The sequence below is a fragment of the Oryctolagus cuniculus genome, chromosome 17 (assembly GCF_964237555.1).
Source record: "Oryctolagus cuniculus chromosome 17, mOryCun1.1, whole genome shotgun sequence".
Lineage (NCBI taxonomy): Eukaryota > Metazoa > Chordata > Mammalia > Lagomorpha > Leporidae > Oryctolagus > Oryctolagus cuniculus.
The window spans coordinates 33,981,516-34,007,047 of NC_091448.1; the positions used below are offsets into that span (position 1 = coordinate 33,981,516).

Here is a 25,532-nt window from a genome sequence, read left to right on the forward strand (position 1 = left end):
GCGCCGCGGCTCACTTGGCTAATCCTCCGCCTGTAGCGCCGGCACCCCGGCTTATAGTCCCAGTTGGGGCACCAGGTTCTAGTCCCAGTTGCTCCTCTTCCAGTCCAGCTCTCTGCTGTGGCCCGAGAGGGCAGTGGAGGATGGCCCAAGTGCTTGGGCCCTGCACCTGCATGGGAGACCAGGAGGAAGCACCTGGCTCCTGGCTTTGGATCAGCGCAGCGTGCCAGCGGTGGCGGCCATTTGGGGGGTGAACCAACAGAAGGAAGACCTTTCTCTCTCTCTCTCTCTCTCTCTCTCTCTCACTAACTCTGCCTGTCAAAAATAAATAAATAAATAAATAAAAATTTAAAAAAAAAAGAAAATACAATGCAAAGAAATAGACAGTAGGAAGTAGTGGCCCATGTTCCTTCAGGTAAAGAAGGTTTGATTCTTGCCAGGTTAGACGCAAGACAAGGGCCAGCAGGTGGAGATTATTTTTACTGTCTTTGGACAAAAGGTTCTGTTTCAGTTACAGAAAAAATCATGAGGGTCTGGATTTTTTCCCCTGTAGGAAGCACAATGGGATATAAAATGTATTTTGCTTTCCCATGGAATTCAAAGTTCCCAGAGATGCAGGAAAGGAGAAAAGATTAAGCAAAGCAAAGAATCCAGATGTTTGCCTGTTTTTGAAAACTGATAACTTGATAAAGCTCACCTATCCCTATTCCCTCCACTGAACTTACTGGTGAAGCTCCGAGGCCCAGGCTGTCTGCTATGCTGGTCACAGTCACTGTGGTCCAATCTGTCAAACTTGTTGTTTCCTGCTGGTTCATCCTTATCCCTGTGATACTCTACAGCTCGCTGCCAATTCATGTTCTCAGGGCCCCTAGCAGGGGGTTGCAGCAGAGGATCAGGCTTGTTTTCAGCCTCACACTCTAAGGTCAAACTACTCCTAGGATGCCAAGGAGGTACTGTGAGCTGTCCAGTAGCTGCTTTCTCTGCTATTGCTTCCACTTCCACTGGGCACAAGAGAAAACAGCATTAAAAAATAATTTTTAACACCAGGGGGAAACAAGCTTTCATCCTAAAGAGACAAGTAACTTTACTGTAGCTCATATGATAGTTTTTACAGTCGCACCATCCTTAGCTTGAAGGAGAGGAGAGGGGAGAACTGATGACAGAGTAGGGGAAGGGAACATCAGTTAGTGATCCCCAAATAACAACCTATACTGTTGAATTCCAGAGTTGAAGGCAAAGAGAACTTGTAAATGAACTTTCTTGCTGACTTAACAAGAAAAATGACAAGCTGAAGTTCCCAGTCTGTCTTGACTAACAGAAAGGATTCTATCTGAGCTTGTTCAGGCTTTCAAGACTTCATTAAACTCATACTTTGGGGTGTGTGTACATATATACACAGTTTCATTGAAGATGTACTATACTTCTGCTAATGTCACTTAGCACTAGTATTAAAAAAGTAGACATTGTCTCCTTTTAAGTTTACAAGATAAGGTGCCAGCGTTGTGGTACGGCAGGTTAAACTGCCACCTGTGATGCCAGCATCCCTAATAAGTACTGGCTGGTGTCCCAGATGCTTCTCTTCTGACTCTGTGCTCTGCTAAGGCCCCTGGAAAAGCAGCAGAGGATATCCCAAGTTCTTGGACCCCTGCACCCTCCTGGGAGACGCAGATGAAGCAGTCATTTGGGGAGTGAACCAGGGGATGAATGATCTCTCTCTCTCCCTCTCTCTCTCCCTTTCTCTCTCTGTAACAAAAAGTTGGGTGGACACTTGGCACAGCAGTGAAGTTGCCACTGAGATGTGTGTATCCTGTATCAGAGTATCTGGTTTGAACACCAGCTCCTCTGCTTCTGATCCAGTTCCATGCTAATGCATACCCTGGGAGGCAGCTCAAGTACTTGGGTTCCTGCCACCATGTGGGAGACCAAGACTGAGTTTCTAGCTCCTGGTTTGAGCCTGGCCCAGCCCTGGCTGTTTCAGACATTTGAGGAGTGAACCAAAAGATAAAAGATGTCTATCTCTCTGTCTCTCTTCTTTTCAAATAAAATTCAATAAAAAATTTAAAATATGAATACAAAAGGGTAATGCCCTCGGGTTATGTGACAGTGATGCTGCATACTCTCCACTTCAATAATGTTATATGTTAAATATTTACATGATGGGGCCGGCGCCATGGCTCACTTGGTTAATACTCCGCCTGCAGCGCTGGCATCCCATATGGGTGCTGGGTTCTAGTCCCGGTTGCTCCTCTTCCACTCCAACTCTCTGCTATGGCCCAGGAGGGCAGTGGAGGATGGCCTAAGTGCTTAGGCCCCTGCACCCACATGGGAGACCAGGAAGAAGCACCTGGCTCCTGGCTTCGGGCTGGCCGGGCGCAGGCCGTGGCGGCCATTTGGGGAGTGAACCAACGGAAGGAAGACCTTTCTCTCTTTCTCTCTCTCTCACTGTTTATAACTCTGTCAAAATAAAAAAAAATTTACATGATGGGGCCGGTGCCATGGCGCAGTAGGTTAATCCTCCACCTGCGGCGCCGGCATTCCATGTGGGTGCTGGTTCTAGTCCCGGCTGCTCCTCTTCCAATCCAGCTCTTTGCTATGGCCTGAGAAAGCAGTAGAAGATGGCCCAAGTGCTTGGGCCCCTGCACCCGCGTGGGAGATCAGGAAGAAGCTCCTGGCTCCTGGCTCCGGGCTCCGGATTGCACAGCTCCAGCCGTTGAGGCCACTGGGGAGTGAACCAACGGAAGGAAGACCTTTCTCTCTGTCTCTCCCTCTCACTATCTGTAACTCTACCTCTTAAATAAATAAATATTTTTAAAAAATCTATATGATGTTTTATCTTATTATACTTGTTATATAATCTGCATTTGTTTATGATACAAATATTTCCTATAAAGTCCAGAAATGAAAAAAGCATTTCCCTTCAGCAGTTTGTAATCAGTAGGATTTTGCTTTTAAAATAGAATATAGAAGAAAAGAATCTGAGCAAATGTAGCTATGAGTTTACACAATGCAATAAGAGTTTTATTGTACTTACAGGTATCAGTTATGTTAGAAATGCACCTTAAGCTTCATTTTGACTAGCAAGATTCACAATTTTATACTCACTTTTCCATTTTAAGTGTACCTTTCCATCATCTTCATTTCTTGACTTTGCATTACAGATTTCATTAGTCACAGCTTCCACACTAATACTTTTTGGGGGAGGGGGCAAGAGAATGAAATGGATACAAACTCATCAGTTTATTCAAGTTCCTAGTGGAACTCAAAAGACCATCCACAGAAACCACTCCCTTATTCTAGGAGCAAGTCTTAGGAGTTGCATAGACTGCTTCCCACCACCAGAGAGCGTAAGACCACCGCCACCAAAACAACAACGCCACTCCCCAATCCCGCAAGGTTCCTTACTTGGTAGAGTCCTGGCTAGGGCTGGGGGATCCAGAAGCTCCTCGTGGGTGGCTTGACACAGTGAAGAATGCACTATTTAGTTGTGTGCCTTTGGCTTGGGCATTCAACTCTCTAGACCCTCCTTGGCTAAGAAATGAAAACACTTAGCTGGAAGATCTCTTAAGGTTTCTTTCAGGTTGCAAGTTTACATTTCATGATTCTAAAAGTGCTATTGGAACATTTTCAGAAGTAGAAGAAACCCACAACTGAAAGGAAGTTTTACCAGACAGAATCCTGATCCTGGGAGTCCCTGTTGAGTGCTCCCTCTGCCCCTCCTCCCCCCAAATGCCACAAACCACAGGTGATGACTCAGGTGAAGGTTCTGTTCCTGCCCTCCCACAAGAATTATCTGGTAACGGGCCCACCTGCATATCAGTGATGGCACAACAGCTAATATTTGTAAAGAAGCTCCTAAGGCACCAGGCATCCTGAAGAACATTCAGAGATCTACAGCCAATCCAGTCTCACTAAGTTCTAGACCTGACATGGTGCTAGGGTAGCTGTCTGACAACAGCAAACATCAATCTCTCTGGACCAAAGCTTCATCATCTGCAAAGTTAGGGAGGCTTTTTTCCTCTAAATGTCTCATGATTATTTATACTTTTTATCTACTAAGCTAACTCTTCAAAAATACTCTCTGTGGCATATACATAAACTCCCTGCTAGAATGCCAAACTCCCCAGCTCACTAGCTTATTTGGCCAGAGCTATCAGGAATCTTTAAGATGCTCAAACCCTTTGACCCGTTAATTCTGCTTCTGAGAATGTATTCTGAGGACATAAAGCAAAAAAATATACAGAAAAAGCTTTATTTGTAAGTCACTGTGGCCCTGTTCATATAGAATAAGAATGAAACAACATAAAATTCAACAATGGGAGAAATGCAACCATTTTGAAAGAAAATTTACAGTGTGTGAGCTTTTTAAAAAAAAAATAACAGGATAATGCTCATCTTCTTACAGTAAAAAAATCAAAATATAAAACTGCCTACATGTAGCTTCCTTTATGTCATTTTGTATTAGACTTACATTTTCCCAGCTGGGGTCACCAGCAACCTAATAACAGCAGAACTGACAACATTCATAGGAGCAGTTAGGGAAGCATCTGTGTCTTTATATATATATATATATATATATATACACACACACACACACACAAAAGCCTTTATTTCAACAATATTTTGTCTTCTACTGGATAACAAGGATCTGGTGTGAGAATTAAAACTCAAAATGAGAAGAAATAACTGAGCTGATTACTCTTTATATTGGTTCACCCCCCCAATGGCTGCTGCGGCCGGTGCACCGCGCTGATCCGAAGCCAGGAGCCAGGTGCTTCTCCTGGATCCCATGGGGTGCAGGGCCCAAGCATTTGGGCCATCCTCCACTGCACTCCCTGGCCACAGCAGAGAGCTGGACTGGAAGAGGAGCAACCGGGACAGAATCCGGCGCCCCGACCGGGACTAGAACCCGGTGTGCCGGCACCACAGGTGGAGGATTAGCCTATTGAGCTATTGCAGCGCCGGCCTCATGCTGCTTACTTTAAACCACCTTGGTTTCCAATTAGTTTGGTTTCTGGAGGACTGGAAAATGCAGTACCTGACATTTCTTTTTATTTAAAACAAAAAAAACCACAAACTATTTGGGCAGTTTTGGAAAGGCAACATTCTTTGCTTTTGACAGATGATGAGTTCTGTCTGATTAACCTGCCAGCAACTTTATCTTAGAAGTTGCCTACAAGGCCGGCAACATGGCTCAATAGGCTAATCCTCTGCCATGTGGCACCGGCGCACCTGGTTCTAGTCCCGGTTGCCCCTCTTCCAGGCCAGCTCTCTGCTGTGGCCAGGGAGTGCAGTGGAGGATGGCCCAAGTGCTTGGGCCCTGCACCCGCACAGGAGATCAGGAGAAGCACCTGGCTCTTGGCTCCGGATCAGCGCAGTGCACCGGCCGCAGTGCACCAGCCGCAGCGGCCATTGGAGGGTGAACCAACGGCAAAAGGAAGACCTTTCTCTCTCTCTCTCTCTCTCACTGTCCACTCTGCCTGTCAAAAAAAAAAAAAAAAAAAAAGTTGCCTACAAGTTTCCACTGCACTGCTCTACCCCATCACTTAGCAGAGAGCCTGACAAGAGCTGTTTCTGCATTGCTGTTTGTCACTCACAGTCCCTTGTCAAGACATATGAAGATCATTAAGGGGCCTCCAGGTCACATGGAGTCTAATGCATGACAACACAAAGGATAATAAAATGTTGACCCACCTACTAGTACTTTGGTTTCGGCTTCTGTCCAAACTGACCTTGGCTCCTTCAGTGTGCTGAAACTGCTCACCTGTATTGTCTTTCCCAGAGCCACCAAGAGTAGTCTGTTTAAAAAACAATTACATTTTAGTGCTCTGATAAGGGAATTCTCTTTCTCTTCACTCTCACTCTCTATTTCCAGAGCCACGCTTATTAAACATGTGTAAGCAGCCAGACCTACCAACATGACTTCCCTTACACACTTCTTGTCTACAAGCCCATCTCTCACCTGGTGGCCCTTACCCAGAAATGCTGGCCTGCAGGAACCCAGTCAGGAAAGCATGCACAGAGACAAGGAACAGACAAGATAGAAATCAAAATTCAAACACATTCCTGAGCATCACACTCCCCCGCACCGTTAATATGAAGGCCACAAATCTCTGTAGCAGGAACCCTGAGCTTTGGAGTCTAGTCTAAGCTTTACTCAGAATAACCTAAGGAAATAACCTAAGGAAACTAGAGTTTCCTTCCTTACTCATAAAACAGGACAGTACTCACCAGTAAGGATGCTATGAAAATAAAACACAATAAAATGAAAGCTATAATACTCTGGAACAAAAGAAGTAAAATAAATGAAATTCTGTACCTTCTGTTCAAAAAAGACTTTTAGATGTTTATTCCAATTTCAACATGATTTAAAAAAATTTTTTTTGAATTTTTTAATTTCAAAGGCAGAAAGACAAAGATCTTCCATCTGATGCTTCACTCCCCAAATGCCAACAACAGGCAGGGCTGGACCAGGCCAAAGCCAGGAGCCTAAAACTCCTTCTGAGTCTCCCATATGGGTGGCAGAGACCTAAGTACTTAAGTCATCACTGCTGCCTCATAACGTATACATGAGCAGGAAGCTGAATCAGAAGTGGAGGAGCTGGGTGTTCTGGGCTCCCATCTTTTGCCTGGCCTACCCCTAGCAATTGAGGGCATTTGGGGAGTGAATCAGTAGAGAGAAAATCTCCCAGGGTGTCTGTCCCTCTCTGTCACTCTGCCTTTCAAATAAATACCACCACCACCACCCAAAAAAGGGAGGGATGCATAAAAAATTATCACAAGCTCCCTGGCATACGAGCTCCAGAGGCCTTTTTATGTGGGCTAACATTCCTCAGAAGGAACTGAAGACAGCACTGTATCATGGAACTCATAGTAGCAGATGTTCAGAAAAATGCCACTGTCACCAAGGAAAGGTTAGGGTAACTTAGCATATAAAATGTATTTAGAATAGACGTTTAGAATGATTGGAAGTCTGTAATGTTTGCATTCAGTATAATTAAAACATTTAATAATTATGAAATTAAAGGAATGCATTTTAATTGTCTGAAAAATTCACTTCTGTGGCAATGCTTAATGTTCCATTTTGATGCTAGAAAGAGAGGGTTACTTTTTAAGGAAAAAATAAACACAGTGTAATTGTTTGGTACAGTCACATGTACTGGTAAAGGGTTTCCAATGATGGCTGCCATCAACTCCTTCCCTCCCTGTCTGCCCTGCCACTTGTCCCATCGGCAGCTGGAGCTTAGTTCCCTCCCCTTGTTCCTAGGATGGCCTCATGATTTTCTTTGCCCATCAGAAAGCAGCAGAAGTGACACTGTCCTATAGTCAGGACTAGCTTTTAAGAGGCCTGGCAGTTTTAGCTTTCATTTAGAAAGCCAGCTGTCACGCTATGGAGAAGCTTGGCTGGGACTACTTGTGGAATGATGAGAAACCAAGTGCAGAGACAGAGGCCACATGGAAGAGCTCAAGATATCAGACATGTGAGTAAGGACTTCTTTGGACCTTCTTGCCTCCAGCCCAACCTCCAGCTGAATGCAACTGAGCAAGTACCCTCAGCCAATGCCATGTGGAATAGAACTGCCCAGGTGAACCCTGTCAAATGCCTGACCATGAGAATTCTAAGGGAGCACAGAATCTTCCCTCCAACAGAGTAGTCCTCTCCTTTCCACTCCCACCTCGGTAACACCACTAGACCATGGCAAGTTTCCATCACCAAACTTGAGCTTAATGCTCTAAAATTATAGGGTTGATCCACGTATGGAGAGTCTTCCAGCTCCAAAATTCTGATCTGAGAGGCAGCCATCATTCTACATATGAGCCTGTTCAAAGTCATTCATTCCCTCATTCTGTCAGTGACCACTTATCAAGTACTTCTATGTATGTGTTAGGCCTCATGCTGGATGACGGAACGCAGAGTAAGATCTAGGCCCTGTCCTAAAGGCACTCTCAGGGAGACACCCTACAATCTCACTAAGCCTCTAGCCAAGTCACTCAGGTCAGCTCCCATGGCGTCTGCTCAGCTCTTCTAAGGCATCTTTGATCACTCGGGTCCTCAGTCCTACACTGGCATTTGAGCTACTTATGGGCAGAGCTTGTGGCTTATTCATTATATTTATAGCCGCTGGCTCTATGTGTGTTGAGTGAGTAAATGGATGAATAAGCAATTTAAAATGGAAATTAATAACTGCCCAAGATACTTTGCATGTGAAAATGTGAAAATCCCATTATTTGATCATTTTGACCTGTAAAATTGCATCTCCTGAAGGGAGCCATATAAATTTACAGAGGACAGGATTTGGCATGGAAGGTAGAGTGCATCTACGTTGAAAAATCCATCCTGAAGGCCTTATTTCCCAAAGGTAAGAGGGCCTTGCTATGAACTGCTTGCATTTACACATCAGACCCTGCACACAGGGCAAGGCCAATGCTGAACCCAGCTGGGAGTACTGCTTAGGCTCCCCTTCCTCCTGTGTAACTTTACCTGATGACTTGTCTCTGACTGATGCCCAGAACTTTCTTCAGAAACTTGGGTGAGAGGTTTCCAGTCACAGCCACTTCTTTTTCTGGGCCTTTTGCCAAAATGTCCTCCCTGAAAATCTCTCGCTGTTCTTGGAGACCTTGCTAGGGTTAGGCAACTGCCCCTGGTGTCTGGCTGCTGGCCCCCTGACAGATGCATGGCAGGAGGAATGTAACTTGGAGCTGGAGGGCCCAGGGCTGAAGGTGAGCGACAGACATTTGCAAATTCTCGTGAAGCTTCCCACAGAGACCTGCACTCCTCCTGCTCGTTATGCATCACCTCCAGCTGACCTATTTCCTGCTGGGTATCCCTCAGCAGATCAGCACTCTGGTGCATCAGTGTCTGTGCGATCTTCAGGTTCAGGACACACTTACTGATGTACTCTTCAGTCATGGACCTGTTGCTCACAGGGCCCTGCACTTCTCTGGTTGACTCAGGGAGGCTGGGCGAACTGAGTGAGTCATTCTGCCAGTCCCAGTCCCCAAAGGAGAGCTCTGGGTCAGTCTCTGAAGAGCTCTTGTCAGCACACAAACAGTATGCCTCTCTCTCCATCTTATCCAACTCTTCCTCCATGGATTGCAGTTCGTCTGCCTGGTTTGGTCTCTCCCCCTCAGGAGATGAAGCAGCTCCTGGGGTCTCTTCCTCTTTGTCATCTCCCAGGTTCAAACAGCCTGAGTAGATTTCATTGATTTCGAAGCTGCAGAGGCTCGCCTGACTGGTGCTGGGGCTCCTCGCCTCTTCTGCCACCAAATGAGCAAGAGAAGGAGCAGGCTGATGCACAGCCTCCTGGGCCATCACACTTGGTTCTGGGGTCACAGGATCCAATGTGGCTTCCTCAGTGGGAGAAGAGTGACCCCTTGGTGAATGAAGTGGACTGCCTGTTGAAAAAAAGACAAGCAACTGATTACAGTGTTCACATTCAGCAGCTAAGCAGCCTCAGCTTTCTGGTCAAGAAGCACAAGAATGCTCCCTTCCTGGCTGTCTAGACGACTGCATAAACCCATCAGAGGGTAAACCAGCATTTCTAACTGAAAGGAAGTTTCCCACTTAGACATGGGATGAAGCAGAAACTGGGGGCACAAGGCAGGGCAAAAGGAGGCAGCAGTACTCTGCTGTAGCCCGGGAGGGCAGTGGAGGATGGCCCAGGCCCTTGGGCCCTGCACCCGCATGGGAGACCAGGAGGAAGCACCTGGCTCCTGGCTTCAGATCTGCGCAGTGCGCCAGCCGCAGTGCGCCAGCCATAGCGGCCATTTGGGGGGTGAACCAACAGAAGGAAGACCTTTCTCTCTGTCTCTCTCACTGTCTAACTCTGCCTGTCAAAAAAAAAAAAAAAAAAAAAAAAAAAAAGGCAGCAGTGGAGTCAAACCCTCAGGGAAATATTCTAAGCTTCATTTACGATGTGCTCAAAACATTCATAACTGTCAGTACATGTGAACTGCAGGCCCCTGAATATTAAACACTACCTTCATAACTTTCTTCACACACAAAGGGGTTTGACTACACCAGGTGAAGTTATGCTCTTGGTGATCACCTGATAAAAGCAATTGAGAAGGGTCGTGGTTGTGGCACAGTAGGTTAAGCTACCACCTGAAGCACGCGAATCCTACGCTGGAGTGTCGCTTGGGTCCTGGCTGTTCTATTTCCCATCCAGTTCCCTGCTAACGTGCCTGGGAAGGCAGCAGAAGATGATCTAAGTATCTGGGTTCCTGCTACCCACGTGAGAGATCCAGGTGGAGTTCCCAGCTCCTGGCTTCAGCCTGGCTGAGACTTGTCTATGGAAGCCATTTGGGGAATAAACCAGCAGATCCAGGATCTCACTTTCTGCATCAGAGCAGGAATAAATAACTGAAAATCAATGCCAGGACTAACCATCTAGAGGTACACAATTTGCAGAGAATGGGATGAAGGAACCAAAGTAATAAGAGCTTGAAGGGTCCACTCAAGGCCTCCATCTCTGTCAAAGTGTGGGTGAGTGAATGACCATTTGGCTGGAATTGGAAGCCCTGATTCCTGTTCTGTAACAAGCTCTGGGATTCTAAGCAGATCATATCCTCCTTAGTTTTCTTCATCTGTAGAATGGGGCCATTAAGTCTGAATATTGCAAAGTCCTTTCTAGCTCTGCGTTCTAAAATTTCCAAATGTGCTAAAAAGCTATAAAGCAGGAAGGAAACACCAAAATGTTAACAGATTTTTTCAAGGAGGTGGAATTAAAATGGTAATTTTCTTCTTTGTACTGTTTTAAATTTTCTGAAAATGAGCACACAGTATTTTTTTTTTTTGACAGGCAGAGTGGACAGTGAGAGAGACACAGAGAAAGGTCTTCCTTTGCTGTTGGTTCACCCTCCAATGGCCGCCGCGGCCGGCGCGCTGCGCCCAGCACACCGCGCTGATCCAATGGCAGGAGCCAGGTGCTTCTCCTGGTCTCCCATGGGGTGCAGGGCCCAAGCACTTGGGCCATCCTCCACTGCACTCCCTGGCCACAGCAGAGAGCTGGCCTGGAAGAGGGGCACCTGGGACAGAATCTGGCGCCCCGACCAGGACTAGAATCTGGTGTGCCGGCGCCGCTAGGTGGAGGATTAGCCTAGTGAGCCGCGGCGCCGGCACACGGTAGTTTTAAATTTTAAAATTAATTTTTACTTGACAAGTAATTAGATAAGCTTCTGAATAATTATGCTAGAAATAAACTCATCATTACTACTTAGTTCTGAATCAAACTCAGGCATCATATGGATCTTGATTTCTTCCTAAGGCATCCATTTTTTCCCCCAGTGTAAGTTACACGTACAGTTTGGAGGAGTCAATTAGTTACAGCTTATGTGACTCTAAGAACACACTCTGTCAAAATGATGCTTAAGGGGCTGGTGCTGTAGCATAATAGGTAAAGCTGCCTCATGCTGCGCCAGCATCCCATATGGGTGCCAGTTCAAGTCCCGGCTGCTCCACTTCTGATCTAGCTCCCTGCTAATGCACCTGGGAAAGCAGCAGAAGATGGCCCAAGTCCTTGGGCCCCTGCACCCACATAGGAGACGTGGAAGAAGCTCCTGGCTCCTGGCTTCGACCTGGACCAGCTCCGGCCATGGCAGTCATTTGGGGGTGAACGAACAGATGGAAGATCTCTCTCTCTCTCTCTCTCTCTCCCTCTCTCTCTGTAACTATGCCTTTTGAATAAATCAATCTTAAAAAAAGAAAGGGGGGCTGGCACTGTGGCATAGTGGGTAAAGCCGCTGTCTCCAGTGCTGGCATCCCATACGGGCACCGGTTCGAGTCCTGGCTGCTCCACTTTCTGTCCAGCTCTCTGCTATGGCCTACAAAAGCAGTAGAAGATGGCCCGAGCCCTTGGGCCCCTGCACCTGCATGGGAGACCAGGAAGAAGCTCCTGGTTCCTGGCTTCAGCCGTTGCGGCCAACTGGGGAGTGAACCAGCGGATGGAAGACCTCTCTCTCTCTCTCTCTCTGCCTCTCCTCTTTCTGTGTAACTCTGACTTTCAAATAAATAAATAAATCTTAAAAATAAAAAAAGAGAGACGCTTAAGTTGTGAATTAAGGCCATACCCATTTCTTTCAATTCTTTGATTTCCAAGTCAAGGGTGTCTTTTGGATGTTCTGAAGTCAGTCCTAGATAGACATCAGGATGAGGTTCATATCTCTCCACCCTGGGGCTCTCAGTTGGTTGAGTTCTCTGTACTCCAATAAATTCCTATAACACAGCAGGTATTGTCAAGGATACAACTGTCGGGGTTTTGTATGTAGCAGAGCAGCTCCCTTGCTGTGATCTTTTGAAAGCCCTTGACACAAGGGTTTGTAAAAAATTTTAAAAATCAAAAAAAAAAAAAAAAAAAAAGGATACATCTGTTGTCATCCGGATGTCACTAGTGTTGTTGTTTAGTAACCAAAGTACAGACAAAATTCCCTCTTACTCTGTTGGGTAGATTGTAGTCCTATCCTAATTAACTGATTTCTTGTCATTACCAGTATCTTGAAAGTGATAACTGCTACCATTCACTGAATCTCTACTATGTCCCCACAGAGAGTCCCCACTATGTGTTGAACCTCCCCAGATCCACTACTCAATCCCCTGCCACTCACACTAAATCAAGTTGTTAGGCTTTCTCAGGAACACAGAAAGGGAATCATAAAATAAGGATTTCCAAAACTCCTTACAACTTGGTCTCCAACTCCCCATTCCCCTGGATAGGTGAGCAGAAATAAAATTTCAAAAGCTTCAGGACTTGCCTTTAAGTCGTTCTTCAGAATGTACTGGATATCTTGAAGATTCATAGTTCGGTCTTTCTGCCTGACCTGGATGCCTGACTTAACGATATCATAGTAAGGTTTCGGAAGCCTGACATCTGCTTCTAAATAATTTCCCAAGACTACAGCTTCTTTAATAACCGAGCCATCTAAACCATTCCAAGGTACGTTGTCTGTAAGGAAAAAGTCACAGGAAGGAGTAAAATTAAACCATTCAAAGAAGATAAAAAAAAAAAATCATACAAAGTTGGGTAACTTAGTCAAGAAACTCTCTGTAAAAACTACCTAAAAGCAGGCCTGACACTGTGGCTCACTTGGCTAGTCCCGGCTGCCCCTCTTCCAGTCCAACTTTCTGCTGTGGCCCGGGAAGGCAGTGGAGGATAGCCCAAATGCTTGGGCCCCTGCACCCGCATGGGAGACCAGGAAGAAGCACCTGGCTCCTGGCTTCGGATCAGCACAGCGCTGCCCGTAGCGGCCACTTGGGGGGGTGAACCAATGGAGGTGAACCAACGGAGGTGAACCAACGGAGGGAAGACCTTTCTCTCTCTCTCTCTCTCACTGTCTGTAACTCTACCTGTCAAATAAATAAATAAAAAGCTAAAAAAAAAAAAAAAGTTAAAAAAAAAAAAACTACCTAAAAGCCCAATCACGAATGAGAACCCACTTGCCAGGAATTCCCTGCCACAGAGATAGGACAGAGTAGCCTCAGTATCATCTTTACATAGGCAGACCTTGGTACAGGGAATGTTACATAGCATTAAGCTGGTAGCCCAATACATTCATCTCATGGAAAGTGACTGGCTTGTGGGCCTGTACACACCATGAAATGGCTCTTGCTCATTTACTCTCTGTATGTGTGCATATCCCTCTGCTGAAGGAGTCCTGTCTCCAGATATGGAGCTATTTTCTTCACACTATAAAGTTATGTAGGTTTGGTTCATTTCTTTTAAGCATCATTAATATACACTTTCTAGGCCCTCAGGGTGTTTAATTTCATAGTTTACTACTCAGACACCAATCTTTTTTCTTTTTTTAATTTGACAGACAGAGTTAGATAGTGAGAGAGAGAGAGACAGAGAGAAAGGTCTTCCTTTTGCCGTTGGTTCACCCTCCAATGGCCGCTACGGCTGGCGTGCTGTGCTGATCCGAAGCCAGGAGCCAGGTGCTTCTCCTGGTCTCCCATGCGGGTGCAGGGCCCAAGCACTTGGGCCATCCTCCACTGCCTTCCCGGGCCACAGCAGAGAACTGGACTGCAAGAGGAGCAACCGGAACAGAATCCAGTGCCCCAACCAGGACTAGAACCCAGGGTGCCGGTGCCACAGGTGGAGGATTAGCCTAGTGAACCACGGCACTGGCCTGACACCAATCTTTTCTTCTCATTTACAAATGCTTAAGGGGTACCTTATGATCCCTAAGCATGGTCATCAATATTGAATTTAAAAATTTAGCTTGAATTAAATGCATTCTCATTAACAAGCAGATGAGTGTGCTTTCTTGAGTCTTAAAAGCTAAAAGGGAAAGTTTTCTGAGACATCATTGTCTATTTTCCATGAACACAGAGAGGTTTCCTTTAAGAAATCTTTTTTTTTTTTAAAGTCCTATGTTTTCATAAAACTGGCTCCTGGTGGGAAGAAACCCAACTTACAAATAAGGACTTTGGTCAACCATCAACGTGCACCTTTATCACCTGTTAAAATCTCCTGTATGATCATAGAGAAGCTGTAGATGTCTGACTTCACCGTGGCTGCCTTCTGTAAGATCACTTCTGGTGCAGCCCAGTTGTACAGTTGGCTGGGGAGAGGTACTCGAGTCAGGTCCCTGTGTACACCTCCATCCAGGCTACAGAAGGAAACATAAAGGCAACCTTCATGAGATTCTGAAAAGCTTGCCAGACACTGAGCTAACTTATGCTGCTTTATACTGTTCTAACTCCTATAATCCCTTGTGCTTCCCACCTTATCTGGTCACATTCTCCTGCTCAGCCACTCTACTCAAGACACAGGGGTTTTGTTTCAGTTCTCCAACATGCTGTGCACATTGCCACTTTATGTCACTGCACTGGTGGCTTGCGCTTGGCATGCTCTACCTACAAAATCCTAGAGCAACTAGATGCTTCTAATGACTAAACTATTAATTCAAAAGCCATCTCCTCAGAGAGGTCTTCTTTGACCACCTAATCCAAAGTAATCCTGTTTTACTGGCTTCATAGCACTTATATGAATTCCTTGTTCAGTCATGTATTACCTGTTTCCCCTCTATTAGAGAGTCAGCATCATGAAAATAGGCACCTTCCTTATTTTTTATGTCACTGTATTCCTAAAATTACACTAGGACCTTAATATTCACTGATGAAAAAATGAAAGTAAGACAAGACCCCGCCAAAACCCCATCTGCTTTATCAAAGCTACTTGCCACTTCTCCAACTCCTCATGCTGCTTCTGTTCTAACTTCCTGCCCTCTTGGGGATGGGTCCTCTCAGTTTAGCACTCAAAGGTTCACTGATTCGCCACCCACCTCTTCTTCCCAGACTTTTCCTTTATTAAAAAAACATATATTTATGTATTTAAAAGGTAAAATGAGGCCAGCGCCGCAGCTCAATAGGATAATCCTCCAGCTAGCGGCGCCAGCACACTGGGTTCTAGTCCCGGTCGGGGCACCGGATTCTTTCCCAGTTGCCCCTCTTCCAGGCCAGCTCTCTGCTGTGGCCAGGGAAGGCAGTGGAGGATGGCCCAAGTCCTTGGGCCCTGCACCTCATGGGAGACCAGGAGAAGCACCTGGCTCCTGGCTTCGGATCAGCGCGGTGCGCCGGCCGCAGCGCGCCAGCCGTGGCGGCCATTGGAAGGTGAACCAACGGCAAAAAAGGAAGACCTTTCTCTCTGTCTCTCTCTCTATCCACTATGCCTGTCTAAATAAATAAATAAATAAATAAAAGGTAAAATGAGAGAGGAAGAGGAGGAGGGGGAGGGGGAGAGGGAGAATGAGAGTTACTGTTTCACTCCCCAAATGGCCAAAACAGCCAGAGTTGGGTCAGGCTGAATTCAGGAGCCAGGAACTCCATTTGGATCTCCCACATGGGTGGCAGGGGCCCAACTATTTGAGCCATCATCTGCTGCCTTCCCAGGTGCATTAGCAGGGAGCTGGATGGGAAGTGGAATAACCAAAACTCAAATTGGCACTCTGATACAAGATACCAGTGTCACCACAGTGAAGTGGTGCACTGACCATCCGCACTCCCAGACTCTCTGCGAGCTAAGGCAGGGCATCCTAAATGTCTTCTGAGCCAACAAGAGTCCTTAGAGTGAGGTCACGGCTGACTTCTACACTAAGCTGTCACAAGAATCAAACGAAATCAAGGATGTGGAAACACCCCAGAAGCTGTAAAATCCTCTGCCAAGTAAGCAACTGATGTGAACATTATGGTGGGTATCAGGTGAAGGCTAGATGACTGCTTGTTGACAATTAAGTTTTCAAAAGCATATGACAGGGGTTGGCACTGTGGTGTAGCGGGTAGAGCTGCTACCTGCAGTGCCGGCATCCCATATGGGCACTGGTTTGGGTCCCAGCTGCTCTACTTCTGATCCAGCTCTCTGCTATGGCTTGGGAAGGCAGTGGAAGATGGCCCACGCCCAGGTGGGAGACCCAGAAGATGCTCCTGCTTTATAGATTGGCACAGCTCCAGCCGTTGCAGCTAATTGGGGAGTGAACCAGCAGATGGAAGATCTGTCTGTCTGTCTCTCTCTCTGCCTCTGCCCCTGCCTCTCTGTAACTCTTTCAAATAAATAAATCTTAAAAAAAAAAAAAAAAAAGCGTATGACAGTAAGTTCTTTGCTAGTCTGGCATAGGGCAGCTTTTAGAGGATGAGGTGGGATTCTAAGACTTTGAGCAAACTTTCCTGATAATGTTTCCTCTTGCAGAGCTTTTGCTAAATGGCAGAAGCCAGGACGTTATAAAAATTGGCACTAATGTTTTAGCTGCACTGTTGAATAATGAGGCGTGGCCTTGTATCATGTAAACAGTGTGGATGTTCATCCAAATCTAGAATATAAGTATTTATATATTTAATTAATAAGTAGACAAGTATTTATGTATTCAATGTAAATGTAACACATATACATTAGATATTATACATTAGTTAATGCAAATTATATTAATATCACAGATAAAGCAATGGAGCCTTTTATTGTCAGAGAGAGATTCTGAGAAACTAGCATACTCGGCTCTTCAAATCGGGGTAGGAGTAGGGGACAATTCTCCAAGGAATCCTTTCAGGCTTACCTAAGGCTCTGGCAAAGGACAAGTCACTTACAACAAAAATTAAACCCTTCTTCTTTTACTTCCTCTCTTGGAATCCCTTCATCCTCTTTAAAACTACCTGGGTTAGTGGGACCTCTCTTTTGAGAATCACTCTAGGATGGTATTTTTCTGGACTTCCAACTTTGATATTATTAAAATTACATTTGGCTGCAGCTATATGACACCACATTCAAGGCTGATTCCAGCTCTAAATATTCCATTAAGAAGGAGTTAAAGGTACCGGTTTGAGACCCGGCTGCTACACTTCCCATCCAGTTCTCTGCAATGGCCTGGGAAAGCAGCAGAAGATAGCCCAAGTGCTTGGGCCCCTGCACTCATGAGAGAGACCCGGAAGAAGCTCCTGGCTCCCGGCTTTGGATGGGCGCAGCTCTGGCCATTGCAGCCAACTGGGGAGTGAACCATCAGATGGAAGACCTCTGTCTCTTTCTCTGTCTCTCCTCTCTCTGTGTAACTCTGATTTTCAAAGAAATAAATAAATCTTTTTAAAAAAGGAGTTGAATAGTAGAAAAAAATTTCTGTACCATTTCTACACTGAAAGATGGAGCAGACCATGACAATGACATTCAAAAACCTAATGTGCCTGAGAAGAATTTTGCTAAAAATAAATGCAGAATTGAAGGCCATTTTGGGTTTCTGGATAACCAGCCCACTCCTGTTCTCAGCTTCTGAAGAAGGTTATACTGTCACAGGTGCTACTGCTGCTGATCGCATTTCTGCTCCCAGTTCCACTCTGAGGTGAATAAGCTCAAGTGAGGGCTCACAGCTCCCTACCATTCCGTGAGGCACTCCCAGACCATGACTACCTCCAACCCTCATTTGGCCAGCTGTTGACTCAGGCTCCTCAGTGCATTTCACCTCTTTCTTTTTGACTCCTTGGTCATCTGGTCTCCAAAAGACCCCATCCTGTGGCCTCCTAGCTGATATTCCTCAAATCCATCCTGCTCCTATGGTCTGACCACCAGATTCTAGCCCCAGCTGTGCCTCCAACCAACCAACTCGGGAACTTCACACTACCCCTTCACCCCTAGGCCTGCCTCCTCTTCCACAGTAGGGCGGGGTGGGCCTAGCCATCCCCACAGCTCCATTTTCTCTCCAGAATTCACATTTCTTTAGAGAATGAAAGTGGAAGAAACTGTTGTACCTCTGTCTCAATGACAGATGGTGCTCCGTCACTGACCAGAAGCCTGGATTCTGTCACAGTCTTCCTCAAAAGCCTCTGATAATAACCAACAGAAAAAACAAACCCCTTTAGCCTCCCCTGCTGCTGAACTTGTAGCCAAAGTTGTCAACCTGCTCTGAACTACTTCAAGTTTTTCCTTCATCTAGACTCAACCATTTAGCAAACATTTGCTGAGCACTTATTATGTGGCAGGCCCTGAGCTGGGTGGGTGTGCTGAAGACAGAATGATGAACAAGTCACAGTCGTTGTCCCCTGATAGCAAGCCATCAAGGAGAACAGCCATCAAGCATACAAACGGCTGTACGACACCTGAGTGCTGAGTGCGAGGAGAGGAATATGCAGAATACCTCTGGGGATGACAGCATCAGTGTAGGCTTCATGGAGTGTGCAAGATTGGGTCTGCAACGTATTTAAAAAGACAACGTGGGAGCCAGAATTATGGCACAAGCAAGTTAAGCTGCCGCCTGTGATGGCAGCATCTCAAATCAGAATTCTGGCTGCTCTGCCTTTTTTTTTTGGATAGGCAGAGTGGACAGTGAGAGAGAGAGAGACAGAGAGAAAGGTCTTCCTTTGCCATTGGTTCACCCTCCAATGGCCACCGCTGCCGGCACACCATACTGATCCGAAGCCAGGAGCCAGGTGCTTCTCCTGGTCTCCGATGGGGTGCAGGGCCCAAGCACTTGGGCCATCCTCCACTGCACTCCCGGGCCATAGCAGAGAGAGCTGGCCTGGAAGAGGAGCAACCAGGACAGAATCCGGCACCCTGACCGGGACTAGAACCTGGTGTGCCGGCGCCACAGGCAGAGGATTAGCCTATTGAGCTGTGGCGCCGGCCTGCTCTGCTTCTGATCTAGCTTCCTGCTTATGCACCTGGAAAGACAGTAGGTGATGGCCCAAGTGTTTGGGTCCCTGCCCTCAACTTGGGAGACCCAGATGGAGTTCCTGGCTCCAAACTTTGGACTGGCCCAACCCTGGTTGTTGCGAGCATTTCTCAAGTAAACAAGCATATGGAAGACCTCTCTTTCTCTCTCTCTCTCCTTCTCTGATGTTCTGCCTTTCAAATAAGTAAATATATAAATAAAATTTAAATAAATAAATAAAAAGGGTAAGTGAGGATGAGCCACATATTCCAGATTTGAGCAGCAGTGTCATGAAACAGCATGGACTCAAAGTGGCTTCAAATGGCCAGGAGCAGGGGGAAGTGATGAAGTTGGCAATGAATGCAGGTGGAGCACCCTTCCATACCCTGAAAGGTGCCAGGACTTCACCTTGTAGGCAATGAGGAGCCCTTGAAAGGTTTCAACAAGGATTGAGAAATGGACCTGGGGGCCAGTGCTGTGGCATAGCTAGTAAAGCTGCCACCTACAGTGCCGGCATCCCATATGGGCGCTGGTTTGAGTCCCCACTTCTCCATTTCCGATCCAGCTCTCTGCTATGCTCTGGGAAAGCAGAAGATGGCCCAAGTCTTTGGGCCCCTGCACCCATGTGGGAGACCTGGAAGAAGCTCTTGGCTCCTCTTTCCAGATAGGCGCAGCTCCAGCTGTTGCAGCCAATTGGGGAGTGAACCAGTGGATGGAAGACCTTTCTCTCTCTCTCTCTCTCTCTCTCTCTCTCTCTCCCTCCCTCCCTCCCTCCCTCCCTCTCCTTCTCTCTGTGTGTAACTCTGACTTTCAACTAAATAAATAAATCTGTTTAAAAAAAAAAAAATAGAGAGAGAGAGAGAGAAATGGACCTGACCTGAGGCTCAACAGCTCGACAGGTGATACTCAGCTGGCCTCTGTCCATTTCCATGTACAAAAATGTAACAATTCTAGCCATACCCTGACTGCTACTCTGCCTTTCTTTTGCTCTTTAACAGCCCCTTCTCCACACAAAGAATTGAAAGGAATGTTCTTAACCCCAAAATCACATGTGACACCAGAAATCTCAAAAACTGTCTTCCACAGCATCCCAGTATCCTAGGATAAAATTCAGACCTTTTACCAAGGCCCACAAGGCCAAGTACAATCTGCCCCCTGCCATTTCCAGGCAGAAGGACAAAAGGGACTCCAGATTTGGCATGGTGGGTCTTTTAGTTTCAATTGTCAGAAAAGCATGCTGAGAGTCTGCTGTATGAAATCCTGTTCCAGGCATCTGAGAAGCAGCAGTAAACAGAACAGAAACCCCTGCCCTCGGGAAGCATGTGACAAGTATGTAAGCTGCAAAGTCCTGCTGAGAGTCTCAAAAGCAAAGCATGAGCGATGGTAGGTGAGGGGCATGGGGAAGAGGAGGTAGGTGGGTCAAGGCAAGGGCTCTGCCTAGAGTTTGAGGCCTCTCAGCAGAGAAGAACCAACACTGGGCTCAAGGCGCAGAACTGTGGATGGTAGCAAGGAAGTACAGGGGAAAGCCTCTGCCTCCCAGAACTGGGGTTCAACCCCTGATTCTCAGAAAGACTTTGACTCCAGCACAACAGGAAGCTAAAAGTCCATCCACAAATCCTCGAATGAGGACATTGTTTTTGATGGCCTGTCTCAGTAAGCTGAGCCCCTTGAGGTCATCCCTCTGTGCTTGGTCTTGCTCACTGACCAGCAACGCAAAGGACATAGTGGGGAACTGAGACTTGGGGTGTGGCAGAGCCACGGATGAGGGAACAAGGGACCCAGTGGCCCCTTCCAACACACACTGGATTCCAAGGTCAGTGAAAAGCACACCTGTGTCAAACAACTGAATAATTTAGAGTGAAGTGTTAGAGCACTTACACATACTGCTAATATTTACTTGTTAACTAATTATTAAAATGAGAATGTCTTGAGAAGTAACTTCCCCAAAGTCACTTTAACCTTGGCAGACACAGTGGACATTTGGGAAACTTCTTCCTCTGCCAATAAGCCAGCCCCACCCAGATCAGATTCTGTCTCTACAGTGAAAGTCCCCCGGGGGAGATCTTCTTCAGAAGGAAGTCACACTCAAGGTGGTACCCACCTTTCCATCATGTACTCCAGGTTGGTGAGCCTCGCTTCCCCTGCAGAGACAATGTGGACAGCGTAGGAGCTGAGGGAGCGGTGGATAAAGCCTCGGGAATGCAGGTATCTCAGGGCATCAGAGATCTGCAGCAGCAAGTGCACAATCACCTCCATGTGCAGCACCGGGAACTGAGACCGCTGCAAGTGAGAGATCAAATGCCAGGAACAAAAGGACCCGGGCCCTCTGACACTACAGTGCTTTGTAATTGCCAGTCTTTGTGTCCGATTTTCACAGCCACCTAGTATCCCCATTTTACAGATGGGGAACCTAAAGCTCAGTGAGGTTAAAAGACAGATGTAAGGTTCAACTGACCCAAGACCCTTGGCTCCAGACCTGGGCTCCCTTCCCTCTACTGAGCAGCTTTGTGCCATGAAAAATGAGGAGAAAATTCTCAAAGTCTGATATGTGCACCAAGAGTTGGCCTAGAGGAAATTACCAGGGGAGGTCCTCCACTGCTAGAGCAAACCTGCCCTGCCCCCTCCATCCTGATCCCCGTAGCTGTGAGAACCTGGTAGTTAGTTCACAGGACCCTTCAGGAAGCAGAGAACCAACCCAGCCCCTACTCCTCTCAGATGAATGAGAAAGTTTGTCCAAAGAAGACAGAAACTGACTCACACCAATGTTATCCAGCTGACTAATGGCACACTGGGCCTCTCCCCCAGAGAAACAGCATTTTAAGGTAATTCCTTCACTCAGGAAAAAACAAACAAACCAACAAACAAACAAAACAATCCAGAGCACCACTAGGAGGTCATCAGGCAGAGGGAATGGCAGGCCATTTGGGGGAAAGGCCCTTCCTGGAGGGTCTCTCTGTATTCCTACCCAGGGCCAAATCTTCTAGGAGCTCTCAGAAGTCACAGCTCAGCCCAAAGCACACTTCCCAGACCATCTGCTGGCCCTGGAAGACGTGCCACCACCCCAGGACAGTTGAGAGGTGAGAGAGGAGTGACAAAGGCTTCTGTGTGAACAAAGCAGAATGAATCATAAATGAAAATGCAAGAAAACACAGCCAGTGGCTGTTAGATTACAGACAGCTAGAAATGCAGCAGTGTTTTCTGGGCCTGTGAGCTCTCAGATATCTGGTAAGGAAGCAGGATTGACAATAATAAAATCAAACTGGTTCCAGCCATGTACTTATCAGCCTTCAATGGTGTGTACTACAGCCCCCATAAAATAAAAAAGTTAAAAGAGACTTATCTTCCATGCATGCACAAATAGGAAGTCTACTGTTGGGGCAATGGGGAGAGGATGGCAGGGAGGAGACGTGGCAAGGGGAAAATCCACAGAAGCAGTCAATTACTCGTTCATGGAGGACACTGAACAGCGTGCCCACTGTGATGCGCTCGTACACAAGGCGAGTCTTCTCCAGGTCCTGGGATAGGCACACAGCCATCAACTGCAGCAGGTGGGGGTGCCGCAGTTTGCTACAAAAGAAGAGAAGCTTCAGATAGGGTGAGAGCGGAGAACATGATGAAAACAAACATGGATGCTTTGAATGCATCCTAAACGAATACTATTTTTCTAAGAAAACAGGATGGGAGAGTGGTCTCTATTGGTGGCATCTGTGGTCTCTAACTGATAAGACCCTGAAGTCTTAAGTCATCCATGGCAACAGTGTTGCCAAGAGCTACTGAGCAAGACCCTCCGCATATTTGGTATGTATCATCTGAGACCCTAACAACCACCTGCAAGAAATGTAGTCTTTTAACCATTTTAGAAATGATTCAGAAACGTCAGGAAATTGAGCCAGGTCACACTTCCCATTCAATCTCGCATCAAAGTCCGCAATTTGTCTACACATTCTTCTAGCTCCCTTGGGTCCTCTAGGCTGACTTCCCCTAAAGGGAGGATTTGGGCTTTCTAGAGACACCTCCTGCAGCAGGCGAGTGGTCTACTCAGGAGAGAGCTCAATGAGTCTGGGTCTACTCCAGGCCTCAGTGAAACAGTGAATTAAGGGCTTGACCCAGCAGGAGCTGAAGGACCTAACCTTAGAGCCACAGGAAACCTAAGGAACTAAGACCATGGACATGTCCTCAATGGCAGAGACAAGGTCCTCAGACCTCTGCATCTCATGCACAGCTATACTCTATGTACATAGGACAGCTGTGTGGTATCCTAATGGGCACAGAGCCCCAGATGACATGGGCCTCAGCAGAATTAGATGGGCCTAGCAGCTGGACCATCCAGAGATATGAGTCATGGGGCAAATGACACAATTGAGCCCCTCACCACCACCATGCCCTCAGGCTTTTCACTAATTCCTTTTTCTCTCTTGGCAGTCAAGTCAACCAATTCCAAAAGTCAGGAAATGCTGAGGTTGTGGGAAGAGCTCTACTTCAGGGACAGCTCTACATAGCCAGGATCCTGGGTTTGTAAAGTGAACTAGAAACACAACAGATGGGGCCCATGGGTCTCCCTCTCACCTGCTGTGTTCCTGCTCGGCAATTAACAAGTCTGCCAGTCGTAGTCTGCTGCAGTGTGGATGGGTGGGGAGGTTCAGCTCCTTCACTGTGACCCTGCTCCCATTCCACACCAGGCTACAAGGTCAGGAGAAAAGGTGAGCAGCAAACTCTTCAGTGAGCCAGCTTTCCCAGCCAGAGACCAGAGAAGTGGCGTTCACACAGTCCCTAGGGACAACTGGGTGGCCTACTCAGGAAAGAACCCAGTGACCCTGGGACCATTCCTAACTCTGGAGAATTAGATACAGGTGGCAAGAAGTCACTGAAAGATTCAAGAAAGCCAGTGACTTCATCAGGTCTATGCTTTAGAAATACAGTGGCACCAGCAGTGTGGGGATTGGGTAGTGTACTGCATGTGTGGTCCAGGAAATGGGAGACCAGTTAGGGAAACAGTCTGGGAGAGGGATGGTGATGACTTGGGCAAGGCAACAGCAATGGGAAAGAGGAGAAGCAGATCTGACAACAAATTTATGGCACAGAGGGGAAAACAAGGAGCATACGTGTAGGGGACAGAGGGCCTTGGGAATCTGGCAGAGGTTTTTTAAGAAGGGATTTCTTATAAGCAGGAAAGAAGAAGTCAGGATCAAGGAGGCTGAGAGATCTTGCTAGGACAACTCCTGTGACCATGCAAGGACTGAGTTTCTAGGGATTAAGAACACGCAAGGGACTAGGGTCATAAGCAAATCCTGTTACTTCTACCTCTGCTGGTGTTGATTGGTGAAGGCCTCAGCTGATGCCTGAGGCAGCTTCTACAGGGGCCTCAATACCCTTCAGTCAGTATCAGACATAAGATAATCACCATTAAGCTGCCTCTAATTCTTTAGAAAGCAGAGAGGTCCAACTACTGTCATGAGTCAGCTCTCAGAGTTCTTCCCAGACTCAGTAGTAATTCCCACAGAAGTCATCTGGCAGATCATTTGGTTGTCACAACAGCAGGGGGTGTGAAGGCTGCCACTAGCACCCAGCAGATAAAGACTAGGTACACACTCAAACATCCTACAATGTTCAGCACTACCCCCAGCAACAGAAAACGGCCAAAAATATCAATAGTGTCCTAGGCAGAGAAACCCTGATTTAGTCTTAAGCATTCTCTGTGTTTGAGTAGAATCACTCTATACTAAGGAAGTCCCATGCAGCCCACTCTTCTTGTGTGACTGAGTCAGGCCTCCCGCTGGCCAGCCCCTGCTTACTTGGTCATGATCATGAAGGGGCCGCTGAAGAAAGAGAAGGTGGGCTCATCGTCAGCTTGAATCACTTCCTTTTCTCCAATTATGGGAAGAGACCCTAAACAGGCGAGCTGTGTCCCCCCTGTGAGATAAAACTGAAACCAAAACACAGCTTCAAATTCTGGTGTGAAAAGAGGAAAACAACATACCTGCAACATCTTATCAACCAGCTAACAAAATTAACAAGGCTATTTACCAACTGACTGAACATTGCTCTGCACTGGACACTACTCTCTCTACATACTCTTGAACCCCTCTAGAAATTCTGCAAGGTTTTACTATTATTTGCCTTTTACTAATAAACTTGAGATTCACAGAAAGAGTCAGACACATGCTTAAAATGCCATGGCTTAGGGCCGATGCTGTGGCATAGTGGATAAAGCCGCCACTTGCAGTGTTAGCATCCCATATGGGTACTGATTTGAGTCCTGGCTGCTCCACTTATGATCCAGCTCTCTGCTATGGCCTGGGAAAGCAGTAGAAGATTCCCAAGGTCTTGGGCCCTGCACCCATGAGGGAGACTCAGAAGAAGCTCCTGGCTTCTGGCTTCAGATTGGCCCAGCTCCGGTTGTTGCAGCCATTTGGAGA

At 46.7% G+C, this 25,532-nt stretch overlaps 1 protein-coding gene and 1 long non-coding RNA gene across 39 annotated transcripts in view; one reads left to right on the top strand and one right to left on the bottom strand.

The window, feature by feature from the left end:
* The window catches only part of LOC103351535 (uncharacterized), an 84,562-nt gene that overhangs the window by 56,208 nt on the left and 2,822 nt on the right, over positions 1-25,532 (top strand). The gene's annotated exons all lie outside the window — the stretch shown is intronic.
* Positions 1-25,532, bottom strand: part of TEX14 (testis expressed 14, intercellular bridge forming factor) — a 154,599-nt gene that overhangs the window by 53,343 nt on the left and 75,724 nt on the right. For 29 of the 38 annotated variants that reach the window (XR_011383537.1, XR_011383536.1, XM_070060946.1 and 26 more), the window contains 12 exons: positions 24,909-25,039; positions 23,683-23,796; positions 22,560-22,683; positions 21,218-21,396; positions 14,450-14,601; positions 12,745-12,935; positions 12,064-12,208; positions 8,477-9,390; positions 5,689-5,792; positions 3,400-3,525; positions 3,100-3,185; positions 723-998 (listed from right to left, as the gene is read on the bottom strand). Coding sequence is in view for 36 of the 38 variants with exons in the window: in XM_070060946.1 (XP_069917047.1) it covers positions 723-998; positions 3,100-3,185; positions 3,400-3,525; positions 5,689-5,792; positions 8,477-9,390; positions 12,064-12,208; positions 12,745-12,935; positions 14,450-14,601; positions 21,218-21,396; positions 22,560-22,683; positions 23,683-23,796; positions 24,909-25,039 (2,542 nt within the window). In the remaining 2 variants the exon portion in view is untranslated. The remainder of the gene's footprint in view (positions 1-722; positions 999-3,099; positions 3,186-3,399; positions 3,526-5,688; positions 5,793-8,476; positions 9,391-12,063; positions 12,209-12,744; positions 12,936-14,449; positions 14,602-21,217; positions 21,397-22,559; positions 22,684-23,682; positions 23,797-24,908; positions 25,040-25,532) is intronic. The other 9 variants (XM_070060969.1, XM_070060968.1, XM_070060970.1 and 6 more) reach the window with 1 other exon arrangement.